General features: G+C 35.4%; 1 protein-coding gene across 9 annotated transcripts in view; it reads left to right on the top strand.

The window, feature by feature from the left end:
• Positions 1-23,665, top strand: part of zfh2 (Zn finger homeodomain 2) — a 193,786-nt gene that overhangs the window by 132,871 nt on the left and 37,250 nt on the right. For all 9 annotated transcript variants that reach the window (XR_004977376.2, XR_011397415.1, XR_011397413.1 and 6 more), the window contains exons 7-11: positions 12,841-14,535; positions 14,748-15,382; positions 18,067-18,207; positions 18,562-18,729; positions 18,877-19,803. Coding sequence is in view for 4 of the 9 variants with exons in the window: in XM_036367160.2 (XP_036223053.2) it covers positions 12,841-14,535; positions 14,748-15,382; positions 18,067-18,207; positions 18,562-18,729; positions 18,877-19,803 (3,566 nt within the window). In the remaining 5 variants the exon portion in view is untranslated. The remainder of the gene's footprint in view (positions 1-12,840; positions 14,536-14,747; positions 15,383-18,066; positions 18,208-18,561; positions 18,730-18,876; positions 19,804-23,665) is intronic.

Genomic DNA, 23,665 nt, shown 5'->3' with positions numbered 1-23,665 from the left:
ACTGCCTATGCGAACACCCAAAGTGCGTCAGTCCGGTGTTTGTAATTCATGTAGAGCGTTAGATTAGCGTCGAGAGTCAGTGTTGTTTTATTGGGGAAGAGTATACGTTTTTTCTCAACCTCCTTGTAAGACTTAACTTCTTGCTAAAGTAAAGGTTACGGTCGGTTATCAAAAAAAGTGATGTCCAGATGACTAATAATAACGTCACAGTTAGGGGCTGTGTTAAACTTTTTACACTCTCACAGTTTTCAAAGATCTATGCCGCTGCTATATTTTCAGGTACAGGCAAAACTTTATAATCAAAAGTGCTGTAAATAAATTCAATATTTGTTATTCGATCAAATCGTGATTTAATCGCTATCATATTTGGCATCCTATTAACTTATATAATACTAAAGGCCATGTGATCATTTAGTTCGTTTCCTAATTTTTGTTTATTTGCAACCTATTTATGTATATTAAAACGATCTATGGTATTTAACAGAAATCTCTATATTTAATATATAAGGTATATTACGGAAAAGTTCACTGGAAGCGATCTAGATCAGTGGTCGGCAAACTTACACATTCAAACGATTAATTTTTTGAGTGTGTATGCATGTGAAGAGCTACTTAACTGTTCCTTTTGTTGGTTTTGCTGTCTTCAACCTTTTTCAGTTCAAATGTAATGTCGACAATCACTGGTTTCCTTTAAATCTTTTTTGTATGTAAAATAGTGTGCAAAATATTAACATAATTGTTTATAATTTTACTAGTACCGTAAAAAAATATTAATGAAAAATATACATAATTGTGTTTTTAAATATGAACCAACTGACATACTAAACAATTAACATAACCATTTAAATGTTCTACAAAGAAAAAATCTAATTCCCACTCAATATAAAAGGGTATATAAAATCGTTGATTTGGCTTTCATACATACTATACAGTGCGTTCAAAAAATTCATTTTCCCTTTACGCGATTAATTTGCTGAAAACTGTCGTCACGTCGTGAAATAAGAAAAATAAGTGCTCAATATAGGAAACGTTTTGAAGTAGAAGCCAAATGGACTATTAAAAATATTGCAAAGGAATTTAAATAGTAGTTGTACATTTGTGAAGAGGTGGTCTGACCATTATGGAAAAACTGTAACTCTCACAAACCACTAAAGCTGTTTTAGTAAAACTTGCTGAGAACAAGTGTTTCTAGCACCTCTTTATACAATGTGAAATTTTATAATATCCACGCCCATCTTCGTATATGGGTTATGCTGTAAACAACCAAAGATGTGATATCTCACTAAATAAATCAATCATTGAATTTCACAACAAAGATAATGCGTAAGGGCTCCATACATATGGGAGTAAAAGTTGAACTCTGGGCATGGCACCGCCCATTTTTAGGTGAAATCTTATACATATGTGTTTCGGGAGCTACCAAACCAATTTCGATCAAATCTGGTGCATAACATTATCTTGATACTGTGAAGATTGGCGAACCGGCTCCTACTTTCCTTATTTGACAATTTTAAATATTATTTGAAGACATCGTATTGAAACCATGATTAAATTAGCGCCTTAAAATGTACCTTCTCATGTCTAAAAATTGGCGAAATTGGACCTTCAAGGCGCCGACCAAGGTATGACTGACTTTTTACAGAAAATCTATGAGATACAAGGTGTGTAACCCAACGTTTTGGATATATAAAAAAATCAGGATTATGAGACGAGTTGAAATCCGAGTGACTGTCTGTCTCTTCGTCCGTGCAATCTGTAACTTGAGTAACAATTTTAGGCATCTTGATGAAACTTGGCACACATGTGCCTTGTCAGAGTAATAAGTTTGGTATTGCATATGTCATTAATCGAAAACTTATAAACTGCCATAACTAAGTCGTAATATAGATACAGAACTTAAATTTGGCACAGCCAATCAGAGGTTGGTTGAAAAGTGATATAGCACTACTAGCTCCAAATTTTTTTTCCAAGTTGATACATATGTCGTGAAAACACGTGCAAAGTAACAAGTCATTCTGTCAATTAATTCTTTGTTTACAATTCATTTGAAGTTGACGTGTCAGAGTATTTTTTTAATATGGAAAAAATTTAATACCGCGCAGTTATTAGATTCTTTGTTTTGAAAGGTTTAAAAGTAAAGGAAATTTATGAACAATTGTGTATAAGGAGTCAAAACGCGCCGTTGAATTTTGGGATGGTGAATTTAAAAGTGGTCGTACTAGGCTTAAAGACGAACCACACGAACGACGAAAACCGTAACCACACCAGAAATCATTAAGCAAGTTCATAATATTGTTAGTGAAGATCCAAGTTTGACTAAGCGTGAAATTGCTAATGCCATAGGCATATCAGACGATCGAGTACTTCATATTTTATTTGTTTTGGAAAGTTAGTGCAGCACACGTTAACAATTCAACAAAAACTCGATCGAAAACAAGTTTATCAGCATAATTTGGAGCGTTTTAAGCAGAATAAAACTGATTTCTTACGTCGTTTTATAACTATGGATGAGACTTGGATCTACCACTATAAGCCTAAATTTAACAAGAACGTTTACAGTATAAAAGATACAAAAGGGATTTTGGTGATTGATTATCTGCAAAAATTTTAAATAATCAACTCTGATTATTATTGCAGCCTTTTGGATCAGCTGGATGAATAAATTCGTGAGAATAGTCCTGGTTTGCAGCAAAAAAGAGACAATGCAACCTCCTCACAAAGGTGTTTTAACAATGACAAAAGTCAACGAATTAAAGTACGAATTTCTTGAGCATCCACCGTATTCACCAGATATGGCGACTACTACCTCTTCAGAAACCTGAAACAATTCCTTAGTGGAAAGCGTTTTTCGTCGAATGAAAAAGCTGTTACAGCCGTAGACGGGTAGAGCTTCCGGAAAGTCATTATAGGGATGGCATAAAATTATTAAAGGATCATTGGAATAAGTGTATTGAAGTTAAGTTAATATAATAGAATAAAAAATATATTTCGGACCAAAAACAGTATTTTTTCATTTCAAGCGCAGAAAATTTTCAACCAACCTGTATATATCTATAAAATTGCTTGAAAATATGTGCCCAAGTATACTCGAGTAATGTCAAAATTAATGCCATCCCTTTCTCTGCCCCAATATACCCTACATAATGATTTCCGACTTTCCACCTGACTTTAAACCGTTCAGGTTGGTCAAAATGTGTGATATTTTAACGAAATTAAATGGACAAGCTTTCTTAAAAATAATGTGGCTTAGCGCTGTATTAGAATGGACCTTCGTCTATACTAAACTTCATATCTCTAATATAATGATTTCCAATCCTGTGGTTAACGGTTTCCACATCAACTCAAAATATTAAATATAGTGTCGGTAAGTTGATATCACATATGTACATATAACTCATTTGAAGATGATTTTAATATAATTTTAGCTGACCGAACTAAAATATAGCAATAAAAGTAAGTCTTAATGTATGACCTTCAATATATGTAAGTCAAAAAGATTTCAAGTTTGATTGTAATTTATTCACGATTTCGTCGAATAATGAATTTTGAATTCTTTCGCAACATTTTTCACCTAACGATTTCTTGTATCACTTAAAATAATCGAGTTAGATATAGGGTTATATATAGATAAATGATCAGGCTGACGAAACGAGTCGAAATCCGGGTGACTGTCTGTTTGTCCGTCCGTCCGCCCGTGCAAGCTGCAACTTGAGTAACAATTAAGATATCTTAAAGAAATTTGGTGCACATGTTTCTTAGTACCATAAGAAGTTTGGTACTGTAGATGGGCGTAATCGGACCACTGCCACGCCCACAAAACGCCCTTAATCGAAAACCTATAAAATGCCATAACAAAGCACTAAATTCAGCACTAATTTTAAAAGTGGGCGTCGCCCCGCCACCTAAAAGTTTAATGTATATATCTCTTAAACCATTTAAGCTATATAACCCAATTTGCACAGAATAAATATTTTTGACTCTTCCTTTGACAGCGTTAAAACGGATAAAATTGAATAATTCCGCACTCCCCATATAACGGTTTTGTTGAAAACTATTAAAAGTACAATAAATCAATAACAATGCGTCAGAGACATTTAATTTTACATCCGAAATGGTTAAAGAGGGTTTTCTAGGAGCCGATGTCAAAATTAGACGGTGGGCGCCCCTATTTAGGTGAAATCACATATTTCCGGAACTGCTCGACCAATTTCTACCACATTTGACACATAGGATTATTTTAACATTTCCATACTTGTATTACAGTGCAAAAATAGGCGAAATCGGACTACAACCCTGCCTACTTCCTATATAGCACAATTTTAAATCCCATATGATTCTTACACTTTCCTGTATACAAATCAAGCATCGAAGAGTATATCGGGACAAAACTTTGCACGAATAGTGACTTTGAGATCTAAAAATTCTTAAAATAGGATATCAACTGCTCAAGCCCCCAGTTACCGAATATGGGCACCCTAGTGCCTGGTCCCAACTTTTTACCTGAAATAACGACCAATCTATGAGATTTCGAACATCCGTTTTACTTTATACCGCATATACCGGCCAATATGTGAGCTATCTTAATAAAATCAAGAAGATGTATTTTTTTATAATAAAAATAAGTAACAGCGGGAGAAAACTTGCCCTAGCCCCTATAATTATATATACAAGATAATTGGGGGGTTGATTAATGAGAGAAATCTGTTTTGTCTACAAAAGCACACTTTTTCTGGTCTACATTTGATTCATGTGGAACAAATATTCAATTAAAATTCTTCAAATACCAAAAATGGCACGGACTTTCTCCTACAATTCATACTGAAAAAAAATTAAAATCTTTATGTGTTTAATAGTATATGGCAGCTGGGGTAATTTGTGACGCAATTTCACACATCTTATGCATTGAACTATAGTATATTTAATATTATATGTACGTTCACTTAATTTGGATAAGATATCTTACATATTGATATAGGTATATGGTATAGAGCCACCCGGAAAGCTGAAATTCCTATATTATGCATATCAGGACATATTGTTATCAGAAAAAATGCTCAAAACTTTTAATGAGACATCACACATTTTGATCAATATAGTATAAGGCATAAAAACAACCAGATGTTTGAAAATCCTTATATAAAGTATAAGAGCGCTAGAGGAATTACTCACCCGATTTGATCTATTTTAGGCACAGAGATACACTGTTATAAGAAAGTGACGCTCCCTGAGTTTCATTAAAACATACCACATATTGGCCGTTATAAATATACGGTATAAAGTCAACCTGAAGTTAAACAAGTAAGGAAGGGCTAAGTTCGGATGTAACCGAACATTTTATACTCTCGAAAAGTCAAATGGTATACTCGTTTGAGATTTCTTTGTGGATTGACTGATATTTTCGGTAGAAGGTCAACTATAGGCAATGGGGTCCATATATTTAGTACTTAGGGGTTTGAACAGTTTTGGTTCGATTTAGACAATTTTTGGCCGCAAGGTGGCATACTTTAATTGCAATATTCACGCAAAGTTTTACCCCGATATAATCATTGTTACCTGATTTGCATAGTGGAAAGTGAAAGAATCAGATGGAATTGAAAATGGTGTTACATGGGAAGTAAGCGTGGTTGTAGTCCGATTTCGCCCATTTTCGCACTATGACATAGAAACATGAAAAGAACGTTATGCACCGAATTTGGTTGAAATCGGTTGAGCAGATCTCAAGATATGGCTTTTCACCTAAAAGTGGGCTGTGCCACGCCCACTGTCTAATTTTGAACGCGGTTCCTATAAAGTCATCTTATACCATCTCAGAGATAAAATTTAATGTCGCTGGCGTGTTTAGTGCTGGATTTATCGCGCTTTTAGTAGTTTTTAACAGTACCGTTATATGGGGAGTGGGCGGAGTTGCCACCCGATTTCAACTATTTTCACACCGTCAATAGAAGTGCTAAAAACATTTACTTCTTTAGGAGATATGCACATTAAACCTATTAGAGGCGGGATCACGCCCACTTTTTAAAAAAAGTTTTAACTGCAGATGCCCCTCCCTAATGTGATCCTGTGTACCAAATAACAGTCTTGTATCTTATTGCGGAGCTTAGTTATGGCAAGTTATTTGTTTTTGAATAATGGCGTTTTGTGGGCGTGGCAGTGGTCCGATTACGCCCATCTGCAATACCAACCGTCTCACGGTACAAAGAAACATGTCTACCAAGTTTCATAAAGATATCTCAATTTTTACTCAAGTTAGAGCTTGCACGGACGGACGGACGGACAGACAGTCACCCGGATTTCAACTCGTCTCTTCATCCTGATCATTTATATATATATAACCCTATATCTAACTCGATTAGTTTTAGGTGATACAAACAACCGTTAGGTGAACAAAACTATTATACTCTGTAGCAACAGGTTGCGAGAGTATAAAAATGTTTACATGAGGTACATGGGGGTTAGGGGAAGTTTTGACCCAATTTCACCTCTTTTTGGCACAAAGGCATTCTATTATCAGATTTTATTTGTATATTATAGACGTCGTTTTATAGGTTTTCAATTTAAAAAAATAAGTCAATAAGTTTTGAATGGTACAAATAACCGCTAGGTGCACAAAGCTATTTTGCTCTGTAGCAACATGTTACGAGAGTATAAAATCAAATATTTAGATATACATGTGAATGTTTGTATAACGTTTGACGGTTTTGTTAATACTAATCAAAGAAAAATGTTATTTATGTGTGTTAGAAAAATCACAGTTTTGAGAAATGTGGGACTTTTGAAAAATATATCTTAATATGTATGTACATATTTGTGTATCATTTAAATCTTTTATAACATACGCGGTAAGCATTATGTGGCGCTGGAACTCAGCTGCCCTTATTTTTATACTCTCTCAACTTGTTGCTACAGAGTATAATAGTTTTGTTCACCTAACGGTTGTTTGTATCACCTAAAACTAATCAAGTTAGATATAGAGTTATAGATATATATAAATAATCAGGATGAAGAGAAGAGTTGAAATCCGGGTGACTGTCTGTCCGTCCGTCTGTGCAAGCTGTAACTTGAGTAAAAAATGAGATATCTTTATGAAACTTGGTCCACATGTTTCTAGGTACCGTAAGATGGTTTATATTGCAGATGGGCGTAATCGGACCACTTCCACGCCCACAAAACGCCATTAAACAAAAACAAATAAATTGCCATAACTAAGCTCCACAACAAGATACAAGACTCTTAATACAGGATCACATTAGGGAGGGGCATCTGCAGTTAAAAAAATTTTTTAAAGAGGGCGTGGTCCCGCCCCCTAATAAGTTTAATGTTCACATCTCCTATGCCACTGAAGCTATAATAGCAAAATTCACTGGGAACAAATGTTTTTAGCATTTCTGTGTAAAAATGGGTGAAATCGGGTTAAAACCCCGCCCACTCCCCATATAACGGTACTGTTGAAAAACTACATATAACGGTACTAAAACTAGCCAGAGACATTAAATTTTATCTCTGGGATGGTATAAGATTATTTTATAGGAACCACGTTCAAAATTAGATAGTGAGCGTGGCACCGCCCACTTTTAGGTGAAACCCCATATCTTAGGATCTGATTAACCGATTTCTAATAAAATCCGTACATAATATTATATTTTTCTCATATTTCTATGTTACAGTACGAAAATGGAGGAAATCGTTTCAAGTTTTAGTTGACTTTTTACAGAAAATATCGGTCAACATAGAACAAGGCGGCAAGATCCACAAAGAAATCTAAAACGAGTATACAATTTAACTTTGCGAGAGTATAAAATGTTCGGTTAGATCCGAACTTATCCCTTCTTACTTGTTTTAAGTACTATTTATTCAATTAGATTTAATTGCGCACAATAGAAGCATAAACTTACGAAATACCATATAAATACAGATAATTTATATAAATGTGCTCATACATATACATATGTACCTACATAATTATGTACTGAATGTAAAAATTGTGTGGATAGTTAATTCTCACCGAGTAACGGAAAATATTATGTAGCTTTGTAATAAGCATGTAACAACTTTATTTAAACATTTATAATTATTACATTATATAAATAATGAAATAAATTTTCTCAAAACCCAGCTTAAATGACAGTTTTTAGTAAATTATGTACATACAAGTACATATACTCGTATATATGTACGAGTATGTGAATCATCACATTTAAGGGGTTATGTGGATTTCAGAGTTTCAAAAAAAGGTATTTTTACAATTTAACTTACAACTTAGCCGTTGGTACTTCATCTCCCTTGACGTCTTAAAAAAAAAAACATTTCTCGCCTTGGACAGCATAATTCGTAATTGGTTCATCTAAAATCAAAAAACCAAAAATATTTCGTTAGTACATGGATAAATCTCGTTATTTGACAAAGGCAAAAAATAATTAAAAGCTTTCTTTCAACAAAAAAAGCACATATTTTGGTAAAATTTTCGCCAATACATGGCTAGATAAAATTATATACTTGTATATTAAAATTATTAAAATAAATTAAGTTTTGACATAAACGCGTTTAAGGGCGAGACGTTACACTGACGTGGCCTGATGGGCGAAACTTCCCAGGGCTCTGTCTCTTACCATTATAATTATTTGAAATTTTGCAATAATATTTTAAAGATATTGTACTATTTAATAAAACAAAAAACAAAATCGATATTTTGAAATTTTCAAACCCGCCTAACGCTCTAATATAATTTTATTAACGCTCTTTAGAAACTAGGAAAAATCTTTACATGCATAGGTATAATGTACAATTATTATCTGTCTATGAGTGCAGCCACAGATGAAATACTAACAAGTAAGTAAGTTCCAAGTTCGAGTGTAAGCGAACATTTTATACTCTCGCAACTTGCAGGGATCAAAGCCCGGGAAATTACTTCAGCTGTTGGCAAAATTTTATATTAAAGGAAGTATTAATCCGATTCAACATATTTTTGACACAAAAACACACTTTTATCGAGAGCTTCATTTATTTATTTTATTATATGAATTTCAATTATATACCCTACACATTGACCGATATTTTCGGTAAAAAGTCAACTATAGGCACTGGGCTTCACATATTCAGAACCTAGGGGCTTCAACAGTTTTGGTTCGATTTAGACAATTTTTGGTCACAAGGTGGCATACTTTAAACGTATTATTCTCGCAAAGTTTTACCCCCATACAATCATTGTTGTACAAGGTGCGTTCCAAAGTAAACAGGACTTTAAAAAAAAAGACAGAACAAATGGTTTTATCGGCAAAATCAATTAATTTTATTCAAAATAGTCTCCTTCTGCTTTAATACAGCTTTTTGCACGGTCCAAAAGCATGTCGAACGAGCGTTTTAGCTCGTTGCCCGGTATGGCCGCCAGTATGCCGGTGCAAGCCTTTTGAATGGCCTCCACGTCTGCATAACGCTTTCCTTTCATCGGCAAATGCATTTTTCCGTAAAGTGCCATATCAGGTGAATACAGGGAGTGGTTAATTGTTAAAAAGTGATTTTTGGTCAAATAATCGGCCACAAGCGTCGATCGATGCGACGGCACATTATCGTGCAACAAACGCCAACTTCCATCTTCGCGATATTCGGGCCGAACACGTCGAATATGGCGCACCAAACGCTTCAGAACTCCAAGGTAAAATACCGCATTAACGTTTTGGCCGGGTGGAACAAATTCTTTGTGGACAATACCCTTGGAATCATAGAAACAAATCAGCATTGTCTTCACTTTTGACTTCTCCAGGCGCGATTTTTTGGGTTTCGGCTCATTCCTCACGATCAGTTTGAAAACGTTGAAACCACTCGTGCACTCTGCTATAGCATGGGCAATAATCGCCATAAACTTGTTTCATCAATTGAAACATTTCGGTAAAAGTTTTACCAATTTTAAAACAAAATTTAATGTTGGCTCTTTGTTCGATGCTCATTTTTGCACCGATGTCACAAACATACTGACACTTCAAACGCAATAACTTCAATATATGAAATGTCATGAAATTTTTACTGGAAGTCGATAAAGGATAGCAGATTCTAACGCACTGGTCGACATATAGATGGCGCCACTAGACTACTTACTTTGTTACTTTTGTACTGTTTACTTTGGAACGCACCTTGTATATAACATTTTTCTCATATTTCAATGTTAGAGTGCGAAAATGGGCAAAATCGGATTACAACTACGCCTATTTCCCAGATAACACCATTTTAAATTCCATCTGATTCTTTCACTTTCCACTATGCAAATCAAGCAACAATGATTGTATGGGGGTAAAACTTTGAGTGAATTATGCGTTTAAAGTATGCCACCTTGTGGCCAAAAATTGTCTAAATCGAACCAAAACTGTTGAATCCCCTAGGTACTGAATATGTGGACCCCAGTTAACTATTTACCCAAAATATCGGTCAATGTGTAAGATATATAACTGAAATTCATATAATAAAAGAAATAAATGAAACTCTCGATAATAGTATGTTTTTGTGTCAAAAATGGGTTGAATCGGATTAATATTTCCTTTAATATACAATTTTGCCAACACTTGACGTAATATCCCTTGTAAGTTGCGAGAGTATAAAATGTTCGGTTACAACCGAACATAGAACTTCCTTACTTGTAATACATATGTAAACAGGTATGCTAATATACATAATATAACAGAAATATTTTACAAAATGTCGGTCAAAGATAAAAACAATAAGTAATTCATACAAGAACTTAATTTTGATCGGTCAGTTTGTATGGCATTTATATGCAATAGTGAATCGATATCGGCGGTTCCGGCAAATGAGCAGCTTCTTGGGAAGAAAAGGATGTGTGCAAAATTTCAGATCGATATCTCAAAAATTCACAAATTCACGTTCATAAAAAAATCAGCTTCTCAGATGAGGCAAAGTTGTGGCTTAATGGCTTCATCAATAAACAAAATTGTCGCTATTGGAGTAAGTCAAATCCTTGTACGGTTCAGGAAACACAACTGCGCCTTAAAAATTTACCGTTTGGTGCACATTGTGGTATGGTGGCATCATCGGACCTTATTTCTTTCGAAATGAGGCATAAAATGCCGTTACCATCAAAGCGCACGTTATAAAGCGATGTTGATCAACTAGCAATGCTCGGGGAGTTCGAAGACAACATTCCAGTCGAAATGCTGCTCTGGGTCATCAGAACTTCTCTTAAACGGGTAAAGATATGCAAACGGAGCCGTGGTGGCCGTTTGGCCGACATTTTGTTTAAATGATAAATGGAAAAAAGTTATCTGCATGACAAAAAAAAATTGAATCCATTTTGACCAAATTTGAGTGTTTTATTTCATTTTAACATAACGTCGTTCTTGTTGATGGACCCTATATATTGTAAGGTCCCCGACGTTTTCTTCTGGGTGTTAAAAATACCCTGTTCAGGGTATAAATAACTAACGAAAATTAATGTTTGTGTACCTCATAAATAAAGTGCACAAGAATTTGAAGAAATTATATGAAACGCAATGCAGAAAATTGCACAATTCAAGTAAGCCGTGTGAACGGTATGGGCAACACCAAAAAAGAAATTGATGATAATGACCAACAAAAAATTCCGCATATGAAATCAGAATCACTTTTTCTCTTGATGAAGATTTACTTTAAATACCCTGAGGAAAGTAACAAATCTTCTTTTACATTTACGCAAAAATTAACAGTTGATGTAGGTACTGATATACCACGGCAAGAGTTTACTTATACTCAATTTGTAAGTATTCGTATGCAGGAAATACAAAGATATGAACCTTTGGGCAGATTTTTAAAATCAGGAATATTTTTAGTATACAGAGATTTATATCCAAAGCAAAATATTTGAAATACTATTGTAGTACTTATGGCTAATAGACCGACAACTACATATTGTAGGGGTATTAGATTCACAGGACACTAGATTAAGTTATGTCGTAGAGTTGATCCTAATCGATGGGTTTGGACGGATTCATTCTGTGTGGATCACCAGATCCTCAAAGATCGACAAAGCTTTTTGATCTTTTATTACGTCTACAATTGAGGCGAATTGACTTTGCTAAGAGCAAGTAGTTCGAAGAACCTCTTAAGATTCACTCAAGCCCAGAAGGATCTCGCAGTGGCACAAATTCTGATTGTTGACCAGCGCTTGCTGAGCTTACTGGAAGTCCATAGGTCCAGCGCCAGATCGGAAGAGGACGTCGAAAAACCGCCTCGCTTCCTTGATGGTGGCCACCTTCGCTTGAGCAGGACAATTCACCAAAAATGAACTCAGCTAATTGTATCATATGCTCATATATTTTTAATATGAAACAAATTACCAGTAGCTACCGCTTTTCGTTAAGCTAATTTACCACGTAATTTATGTTTAGTATAAGATCCTTAAATTCTTTGACTTCCATACTCATGAATCAATTAACAAAAGGTCCAATACTCGCTTTATGACAATTAAATGTTCGATAGAATTTAGTAATTTAATCCAAAAGTTATAAAGCGTTTTATTGAAAGAAATGTATTGTTTATGTTTTTGTTATATGTGGGCTTTGTCGAAAATAAACATGTTCAAGGTTATTTCAAGATATTGCCCAGGACAAAAATAATTATTTAAAATGAGTGGACTGTATGTGTTCATATAATAGTTGAGATTACAAATTTTTTACTAACACTTAACACACTAAACTAATAAATATTTCCTATGCTGCGTCCCACCAACTAGGCGACGCCCCTTGGCACCAACGCACGTGTTCATTTTTGAATAGAATTTTTTAATATCTCCAATTTTAGCTTAATATCTCTGTATACCTATTAAACACACTACAATATTACCATTTTTTATTTACACAGAAAATAACAGAATGGAAAATGTTACATCTGTTTCGCGATTCGGCAATTTTCCAATGCCACTGGCACGTTTATCAAACGATGATTTCTCTAATAGAGATCACAACTCTTTTTCACCGTCATCTAACTCCTCAACTGCTTCAGGAAACACTAGTGTGCGCAGCAAAAGCTATCAGAGTGTTAATATTTTTAACTTTCAAACAGCAAGTGATGACAAAAATGCTTCACCATCAGCACTTCCGGGAGGTAGTCCCGCCGTCATGCCCTCAGTTGTATTTAAATGCAACAATTGTGATTTTTTTGCACATTCCAAAGCTGAAATGGAACTACACCTGAGTGCAGTACATCCTCAAACTGAGCCAGACTACATTAGCATCCCAACGAACTCTGCTGCCATACAAGCATTTCAAGCAGCTGTAGCGGCAGCGACAGCAGCAGCTTCTGCAGTGACTGCCACCCGTGCTCCTAGTAACAAATCTAATACAGAAAATGATGATTTCCCTACTATAATTAAAAGAGAGCGCCTCTGTACGACAGAAGATGAAGAAACCGTAAAGTCCGCAGATGTGCAGAATACAATGTCGCTTCAGGATGTGTCGACAATTACACCTTGGTTCACAAAGACAACGAATACAATAAATAATTACGAAACTTCAGCAGCTATGGTTCAACCTAAATCAATTCATAATGTATTACATGAGTTGGAAAAGACCGAGGAACAGAAAGCACAGCAAATTGAAGATACAAGTGGGGAAGCATTGATTGAAAGTACCAACAAATATTCCGGAGAAGCAGTCAATGTTCAGTGTCCCCTCTGTACAGAAACATTTGATAGCAAACATACATTGGAAACGCATTTGATGAATATACATAGTGTGAATCACGATGGTTTATCACGTCTCCTACAATTAGTAGACACTAGCGCTTGGGATTTGACTGGTAAAACCGCAACAACGCCTACTATAGCTAAAGACTGTAAGGACTCAAATAGCGCCTCCGAAACAACAACTAAACAAACTATCACCGGTACTATTAATATTAAACCATCGACAGAATTAGAGTTATCGCTAATCGAGGTTTCAAATGACATACCTTTAAATCTCAATGCTTCTCATACCTCGACTTACATGCATTCCATAGAATCGTTAAATAATAATAAATTGTCATGTGAACACTGTGGTTCAAAATTCAAGCATGAATTACAATTATTGCAACATGCGCAAAAAATGCAACATTTCATAATCTTGCCAAATGGTGGTCACCGTTGTTTGGCTGCTAGTCATCCCAGCCGACCGTGCCATTCGACGTTTCCGACTCAAGCTTCAATGGTCATCCATTATAAAAATACTCATATTAGCTTAATCATATCCGAGCGTCATGTGTATAAATACCGATGTAAACATTGTTCACTTGCATTTAAAACTCAAGAAAAACTATCTACACATTTGCTGTATCATACGATGCGGGAAGCCACCAAATGCACGCTCTGCCAACGAAACTTTCGTACGACTCAAGCGTTACAAAAGCACATCGATCAAACACATCATAGTAGCGGCGATCAACATGTCGTCAGTAACAGTCCACCGACAGTATTAAGCTATAGCGGCCGTGGATCGCCAGCCTTACAGATGAGTCACGTGCAAAACAAATCCCAATTAAATGACAATGGCAATGCAGCTAAAAACCAAGACATCAATGGTAAATGTATATATATATTCTTATATATTAAACTTATCTCTCAGCATAAATGCTTATAATTCGTCTTGAATGACGCCTGTACTCGCCTATATGTTTTTTTCAAATATGTGAAGAGGATCTTTACCTTCCTACTTCATTAAAAATATAGTTATACACTTGATATATGAAACTTCTTTTAATTTACTTTTTTAAAATAAATTCAAACTTCGCAGTCCGTGCATCGCCCCCTACGACACCGAAAACAAATGAATCTTCAAAGGTATCGTCTTCCCCATTACCAGCTAACATATTGCAAGACCAACAGCAACAAGAACATGCTGCTGCTTACACCGCTGCGTTATTAAATCAGTCAACACCTCTACAGCAACAACAACATATCAGCGGCGAAGAACTAACAGAGAGCGGCTGTCATCTTATGCAGCATACACAAATGAAACCACGTAGTCCCCTCTTAACACAAAAATATCTTCAACAACAGAATCTTCAAAACCTTCAACAATTGCCACAATTGACGGCAGCAGCAGCTACATCCGGCTTTCAATTGAATCCTGTCGAGATATTTAATCTTATGCAGTTTCATCACATAATGTCAATGAACTTTATGAATCTTGCACCGCCGCTTATATTTGGGGTCGGCACTAATTCTGGCTCTAGTGACAATGTTGATTTGTTAACACCCACTCACATACCTAAAGTTACTTACAATCCCAGTGCCAATACACTTCTATGTGGGAACGATATGTCGGTACCAGGCACACCAGTGGCGCCGCGAGCGGACCTAATAGGTGCATTACAGCAACAGCCTCAGTCCCAATCACAACAATCTGCACCAACTAGTACCGTTCAGGTAAAAAGAATAGAATATAAAACCAATGTAGATTTTTGTAAAGAATTTTCTTTCTTTTGATTTATTTTCTTAAATAACAACAATAATAATAATATAAAAAACCTGATGGAAAATGAAATGCAAAAAGAAAATAATAATTTCCTATATTAAATTTCTAAAACTATTTTCCTTGAATACCGCTCCATGTCCAAATGAATGAAAAAAACTGCTTACAAATACTCATAAACGCCATTTAGTAAAATAGTAGAATAAGCCAGTTCACAAAAATATAGGTAAGGTTGGGTTCTTTGTGCAGCCATAACAATAAAACTCCTGTGTCCGAGCTTATAAGTCGGCAAAGGGCTATACTAGCTTAGAGGTTTAATTTCTATATTTGAAAGTGTGAGCGCCTAGTGTTTAAGTCTTGGTCTCACAAACGCGGAATAATCAAGAAGGAAATGTTTAAATGTTTCAACCTTGTCTTCTTCCATACAGCTTCTGCAGCTAGCATCCGGTGAGATTCTCAACCCAACCTCGTGGACGCCGATAGGGCAATGACCTGCTAGAAACCCCACAACTAGAGAAAAGCATGCCCTACTGAGTTCAAAGAGCCTACAGGATCTCTTACGATCGATCTTGGGTCAAAAGGATCTTGCGATAGCGCATGAACCTATGTCCCTGCTATCCAGTAGTACAACTCACGAATAGAGGGAGCACCGACGCGTTCCTATTCTACTGAGAGAGGCCAGGGTGCCTTTTCTTGTCAGAGATGAAAGTTTTTGTAAAAACATAAATAGCTTCTCATCATTGTTTGCAGTTTTTCTCTATTACTTATTTACTTCGTAACATAAAATTGACCAGTAAAATCAAAGAATGCTGTATTTTTTTATTTAATACATATGCAAATTCAGTATGATTCGTATTTGAGATATGATTTGCGATAATATTGAAACAAAAATCGACTTTCAGTGGCTCCATAATCGGACAAAAGTTCCTCATTTACAAGTATATGCGATAAAATTAAACAGAAATGAGCTTTGTTTAATGCTTTTTATATTTATTAAAACTGCGAGATTTCACCTAACTAGGCACATTTCTTATAACAACTATATGTATATTTATGTCTAAAAATGTAACCGGCAAACGGTTTGCATCGAACGGAGAACGTTTTGCCAGTTCTTCCTAGTTGGAGTAGAAAACATCCAAGCCAAATTAAGGTTACTTAGTAAGGAAAAAAAGTCTTTTATGAAGATCTTTATCTACATTGTGATCGGTTAGTTTGACTGGCAGTTATATGCCAAAGTGGTCTGACCTGATATTTTGAAAAGTATAGCTTTGCCTCGAATAATAGTTTGTGCCAAATTTCGTGAAGGTATCTTGTCAAATAAAAAAACTCTCCATACGAGAACTTGATTTAGTTCGGGCAATTTGTATAGAGTATCTCGACTCGTGTGACAGTTAGCACAAAAAAACCTCATAAATGGAATTTCTATTTGCAAATCGCTGCTAAATCGCAACAAAATCGAGCCATCTCTGAAACGGATGGTGACCGGTGATGGAAAGTGGGTCGTTTACGACAACGTCAAGCGTGGAGGGATTACAGTGAGACGTAAACCGTGGTCAAGCCAGGATTGACGCTCAGACATGTGTTGCTATGTGTTTATTGGAATCATCTCCCAAGAGCAGCTCTTGTCAACAATAGGTTCCTCTGAAGAAAGCGATCGCCCTGAAACGGTCAGCTTTGGTCAATACTAGAGTATTTGTGTTCCATAAGAACAACGCAAGCCCACGCACATTGATAGTGAGACGCTATAAGTTCCGAGAGCTTTGTTGAGAGGTTTTTATGCATCCACCTCATAGGTACCAAGCGATTTCTATCTGTTTCCGTCTATGACGAATACCTTTACTAGTAAAAAATTCGCCCGAAGAGAAGCTTGTAAAAATCGACTGTCCCAGCTTTTTGTCAATGAGGAGAGGACTTTTTATGAGAGTGGCATTATAAAATTACCTTCAAAAGTTAAAGTTATTGAGCATAACAGTTCATATTTGACCTAAATCGGACAGCACTCACTCGAATCAAAGAGTTTAGCACCATATTGGCTATGCTAAGCAGTGATCAAACCATGGATATGCGTGTGTAAATGTATGAAGCAAAGTAAAATGTTGAATGTGAATATTTTTTATTAGCTGTCCATGATGCGGATATTCTTTTCGCAATTTCGCTACTAAAATTACAACTATTTATTTTTCTATTTAATAAAACTATTTACAATACAAACAAATTATAAATAATTGATTAATTCGAAAAGTTTTTGCGTAAAAAAATAATTATTATAAAAGCAGTGATGGTCCCAAACTCATTTGAAAACAGCATTGAATTATTAGCGGATTTTTCCGGATTGGTCGGATTTTTCGAGAATGTAACAAGTCGTGCGGATTTATGCACGGGCTTTTTGATTTAGCCGAATTTTGAACGTATCATGTAATGAAATCTTTATGTCCTTATTTATATAATATTAATTCGGAAGAAAAAGCATTTCGGTTTTTCTTTTCAACAAGCGAAGATAGAAAGAAACGCTGTCGGATTCTGACCCTTCGCCTTCAAAAATTAATAATAAATATTCTTTAATCTTATCTTTTAATTTTCCTCATAATTATTTACTTAACTAAATGTATATTAAAAAGTTTCTACTTTCTTATTCCAGATGGTAAATAATCAGAAACGTGCAAGGACGCGTATCACTGACGACCAGCTTAAAATTCTGCGAGCTCATTTTGATATTAATAATTCGCCAAGTGAAGAAAGTATAATGGAAATGTCACAAAAAGCGAATTTGCCAATGAAGGTATAACTTGTTTCATATTGTAATTTTTATGTTAAAGTCATATTGTTAATATCGAACTCACGGAAATCTCCTTAGAGCTCTAACTTGGTACGCACTCAATATTATTTTTTGAAAAAAAGGCAAAAATTACTTCTATTAAAACCATGACAAATTAAGTATTTTTTTACCCACTCTCTGTTGGAGGTTACAAAATAATTTGTAATCTCACTTCAGCAAAATTATAAACTTAGCCTTCTATGTACACCTATGTCACATTTATGAACCGATAGCTCTGAGGAATTTTCTCTGTGGGCTTTAATAGAAATAATGTTGCAAGAAGGAAGGAAATTAAAAAAATTGTTAACTGACTTAAAGGTCGTCAAGCATTGGTTTCGGAATACGCTGTTTAAAGAACGTCAAAGAAACAAAGATTCCCCTTACAACTTTAATAATCCACCATCTACAACACTAAATTTAGAAGAATACGAACGCACTGGACAAGCAAAAGTTACGCCGCTGAACGAGGATTTACCTACGGCATCGGTATGTTTTACTACAACAATTAATATATATATATATATATGTATATACGAGTGTAATTATTTATAATATATTCAAACCATATGCCGTTTTATAACTAGGTAGTGTTACTGTCAAATTGGTATTTTTAATGTTTTATTTTATTTACAGAATAACTCTATGCAGCAACAACAAAAGCAAAATATTCATGAATCGAATCCCAAAAATAATTCAAAAGAAAAACCAACCACTATGACAGACATAAGTGGCGATTCTTCGTTATTGATTGACATCAAAGCTGAACCCCGAGATGATAATATTGAGGCATACATTACAACTCCAGGGAGTTCACAACGTCAAAATGAACAGCAGCAACCTCAAGAGCAAAGGCAACGAGAACTGCATAAGAACGACGAAAAAGATTTATTGAGCACGTCATCGGCATTGCTGCTGCATAAACGACAACAGCATTTATCCGCATTGTCAGCGTCTGAACATCAACAACAACTTCTTGAAATACCGGGAAACACAGTAGTGGGAACGGCTCCTGTTACGGCGTTGCAGCAGCATCATCAACAGCAACAACATTTGCATGGTCAATCAAATCAAAATATTCACCAGCAACATCCACAGCATATCAACCTATACAGTTATGAAACCAAATCAGAAAGCGGCAGTTCGGACATCCTTTCCAGACCTCAGTCACCAAACAACAGTTCTACAGTTGTACCGACACACTATGCCAGCATTAATGAGTTAATAAATCAACAATTGGATAATTTGCCGCTCGGCCATAATATCAGCAATATAAATGTTGGCAACATGCACGGTAACAACATGGGCCCGCCGAAAAATTTTCAAACCAGCAAATCTTTCGACAAAAATTCACCGACTTCTCAGTTTGACACCAATTCGAATTCATCGAATGCATCGTCCACATCGAGCGGAAAGCGCGCAAATCGCACACGCTTTACGGACTACCAAATTAAGGTACTGCAGGAATTCTTTGAGAATAACTCCTATCCAAAGGATAGCGATTTGGAGTATTTAAGCAAGCTATTATTGCTTTCTCCACGAGTTATTGTTGTCTGGTTTCAGGTAAGAAATTGTTCTGGCCCAAATTTTAACTTACAATAAAAACATTAAGCAACTGTAAAATCACAGAGTGCACTAAATCTATTCATAAATAGTGGCTAAGGAGCGCGATTTATCTAATCAATATTTATTTATACGTTTTCTTTACACCTACGCGTGTATGGAATGTTTGCAAATGCTAACAGGCGCATTGTTTGTTCGTATTCCTCAACTCTACCATATATACATTCTTAGTACTACCATAACTCCTGGTACAAGTTCAGGCCGTTATAAAAATTAAACTACAATACATTTTAATAAAGTTATTTTTATTTAATAATGCATATATTATATAAGCGATGTACAAAATTTTATTAGAAATGGTCACCTTTTGCTTTCACACAAGCCATCGAACGATTCGGCCGTTGATCAAAAGCAGCACGCATAGTTTCTATTGGTGCTGACGACTCTGTTCGAACCAAAGATTTATCGAGACTCTCCAAATTTCTGAGAGTATTCGACAGGCCATGTTCTACCACTCTGGTCACAAAGTGTAGTCCTATCGATTCAAATCTGGACTTCCAGCCGGCCAATTATCTCCAGCTATGGAACCAGGAACATTGTTTTTAAGCCACTACTGGATGGTTTTGCCCTTGTGTGCTTGTGCAGAATCTTTCTGGAAGATCCAATGTTCTCCATCGAAGAAAGTATCGCCTAAATGTTTTACCCCGCCACCTAAAACGTCCTGCTGGTACACTTTTGAGCCAGCCCTTTTTCACAGAAGTAAAGTGTTGTAACGCTTTTACAGGAGACTCCCCCCCCCAAAACTATTACAGCTGCTGGATGGTAACCGCGTTAGATCCTAGAAATAACAGTTTTTCCGTCTTTGGAAGTTTTTGCGTAAATTTTGTCACTTTGCTTATACAAATTTCTTAAACAGTTAAAGTTTTTTCATCTGTAAAAAGGAAATTGTATGGCCGTATGCAGGATGGTAACCGCGTTGGACCCTTGGAATAACAGTTTTTCCGTCTTTGGAAGTTTTTGCGTAAATTTTGTCACTTTGCTTATAATAACTTCTTAAACAGTTAAAGTTTTTTCATCTGTAAAAAGGAAATTGTGTGGCCGTTAGCTGCCACTGAAGAAGCCGCTTGCATCTGTTGTGCATAATTTGCCTCTACTGTAGAACATTGGGAAAAACGGCCAATAATGCGTAAACAAACATTCCCGAAGTATGAAGTATCCACACTTATGTATAGCAATCACCGCAATACGATTTTCTTTAGCTCCCTATTCCAATGATAATAAGCAAAAGCAAATCATACAATTTATAATAATATATATAATAAATAAAAATAAAATCAATCGGCACATTATCTTCTGTCGGAGCACGTATAGGTAGCGGATATTATGGCTTTATGGTAACTGAAGTATGAAACATACATATGTATGTTCGTGATTCAAAATAGTGTAGATTTCAGATGAATGTAACACCAATGGTTGTTCCTGATTTAATCGTGGCAATTTTCTGGTCGTTATTCATATCTAAACCGAATTTTTCACGAAAAAAGTGAAGTAGTGGTAAGGAGCATTCCTTCGCAAAATTTACATTAAAGTCACCACCGAGAATGAATGGTATGTGATCAGCACCAATGCCAAGGAGAGCAGCACCGCCATGAGTGTTGTTTTCGCTATAAGATATGTATGTAGATCGCTGCGACGACAATTTCTTTTCTATTTGATATTTTATATTTTCTCAAGCTGATAACGCCAATTCCACACACTGTATGTGCGCGATTGAAATGTGGAGTGCCGATGTGTAATGTATCGCATTCATTATAAAAGATCGCAACACCTTCTGCTCAAATATTCGGTCCTTTACCATATATTTGACGACACAAAAATGTTTGATATGCTAACGTTCTCATCATTGTGTATCCAAGTTTCGGTTCACAGCACAATGTTTGATTTTCGTATCGCTGCATCTGTGAGATACTGAGAATGGGCTCGAAGACTTTGGCAATTAAGGAAGTATATTGATAATTATTTCCTTTGGCGAATAAAATCAAGCATTTGTTTATCAACGATTTTCAAGATTTTCAACGAAAGTGCTAATGCAGCTCGCCGACCATGATGAAAACGTAAATCGTCATTTGTTGTAGTTATCCATAATCCTTCGATACCAGTTTTTATCCCTTTTAATCATTCATTTAATTGGTAATTATATTGTCAATAGATAAACGTATTAAATAAACAAGTAAGGAAAGCTTAAGTTTGGGTGGAATCCAACATTTATGCTCTTTTAATTTGCAGAGAAAATACCCTCATGTTTTAGGAAAACTTCAAATAATATATAAATGTTGCGAAACAATTCAATATTTATTATTGGACGAAATCATAAATGGATTACAATCAAATTTGTATTTTATTAAGTTATATTATAGGTCACAGACTCACTTAGTTTTATTACCATATTTTACTTCACGGCAGCTAACATTGTATTAAAATCATCTTCAAATGAGATATATGTATAGGAATTAAACTTAACTGAAGAAGCTAAATTTAATATTATAAGTTCATGTGATAACGTCAATCAAAGAATCGCCATGCCTTATTTTAGGGATGTAAGGTTTGGACAAAAGTTAATCCATTTTTGACAATCAAGCATACTATTATCAGAAAGGGGCTCTCTCCGAATCGCAGTAGTATATCTCACAGATTGACCGGAATTTCCGGGAAAAAGTTAGCACCAAGCACTGGGGTCCCCATATTCCCTAACTGGCGGCTTGAAGAGCTATGGTCCAATTTTGACAATTTATAGACTTGAGATGGTATACCTCAAAAGCACTATTTGTGGAAAGTTTTGTCCCAATATATTTTTTGATGCTTGATTTGTATACTGGAAAGTTTATCATATGGAAGTTAAAATTGTGCTAGATGGGAAGCGGTGCCACGCCCATCGTCCAATTTTGACAACGGCTCCTTTAAAAACATTTGTGCCACCTTGGATGTAAAATTTAATGTCTCTGAAGCATTTAGTTATTGAATTAATGAACTTTTAGTAGTTTTTAACAAAACCGTTATATGGGGAGTGGGCGGTGTTATCTTCCAATGTCATCCATTTTCACGCTGTCGAAGGAAAAGTCAAAATTATTTATTCTGTGCAAAGTGAAATTTGTTATATCTGGAATGGTTTAGGAGACGTATGGCTTTAACTAAATAAGAGGCGGGGCCACACCCACTTGCTACTTCGCAATAAAATCTTCTGTTTTTTCTTTAAAATGGTGTGATTTAGCGGTGAATTAGCATGGAATGGGTCTACACCTTGTTATAAACCTCATATCCCTAATATAATGAATTCCGATCCTCTAGCTGACGTTTTCTACATCAACTCAATATATATTATATCACTTCGGTTGAGTTGATCTAACAAACTAAAATCTAGTAATAAAACTAAAGTCTATGACCTTCAAAATAAGGTAATATAATACCAAATTTGATTTTAATCCGTTCACGATTTCGTTGAACAATGAAGTTAAACCCTTCGCTACATTTTGTAATATTGCTAACACCTGAAGGTATTTCCCCGGCTTTGATCCTTACAAGTTGCAACATATCAGGTTACACCCGAACTTAGTACTTCCTTATTTGTTAATAGTTGGATTTTAGTTTTGATCTCTTACATTAAGAAAAATTATAACTGAAAAGCTAAATATGTAAAAAATCATCTATATAAATTGAGCAATGAACATTTTTAATTTAGCGACAGCGACAACCAGGGATAATGGGATGCCCAACTCTTTCCAGTGTGAGAGCGCCTCAAAATTAGCGTTTTTTATAACATTTTCCATTGTAGCCAGATGGTACAAAATAATAATTTTTGGGAATT

This window comes from Bactrocera oleae, chromosome X (genome assembly GCF_042242935.1).
Source record: "Bactrocera oleae isolate idBacOlea1 chromosome X, idBacOlea1, whole genome shotgun sequence".
Classification (NCBI taxonomy): Eukaryota; Metazoa; Arthropoda; class Insecta; order Diptera; family Tephritidae; genus Bactrocera; species Bactrocera oleae.
This window is presented reverse-complemented; position numbering and strand designations above follow the sequence as displayed.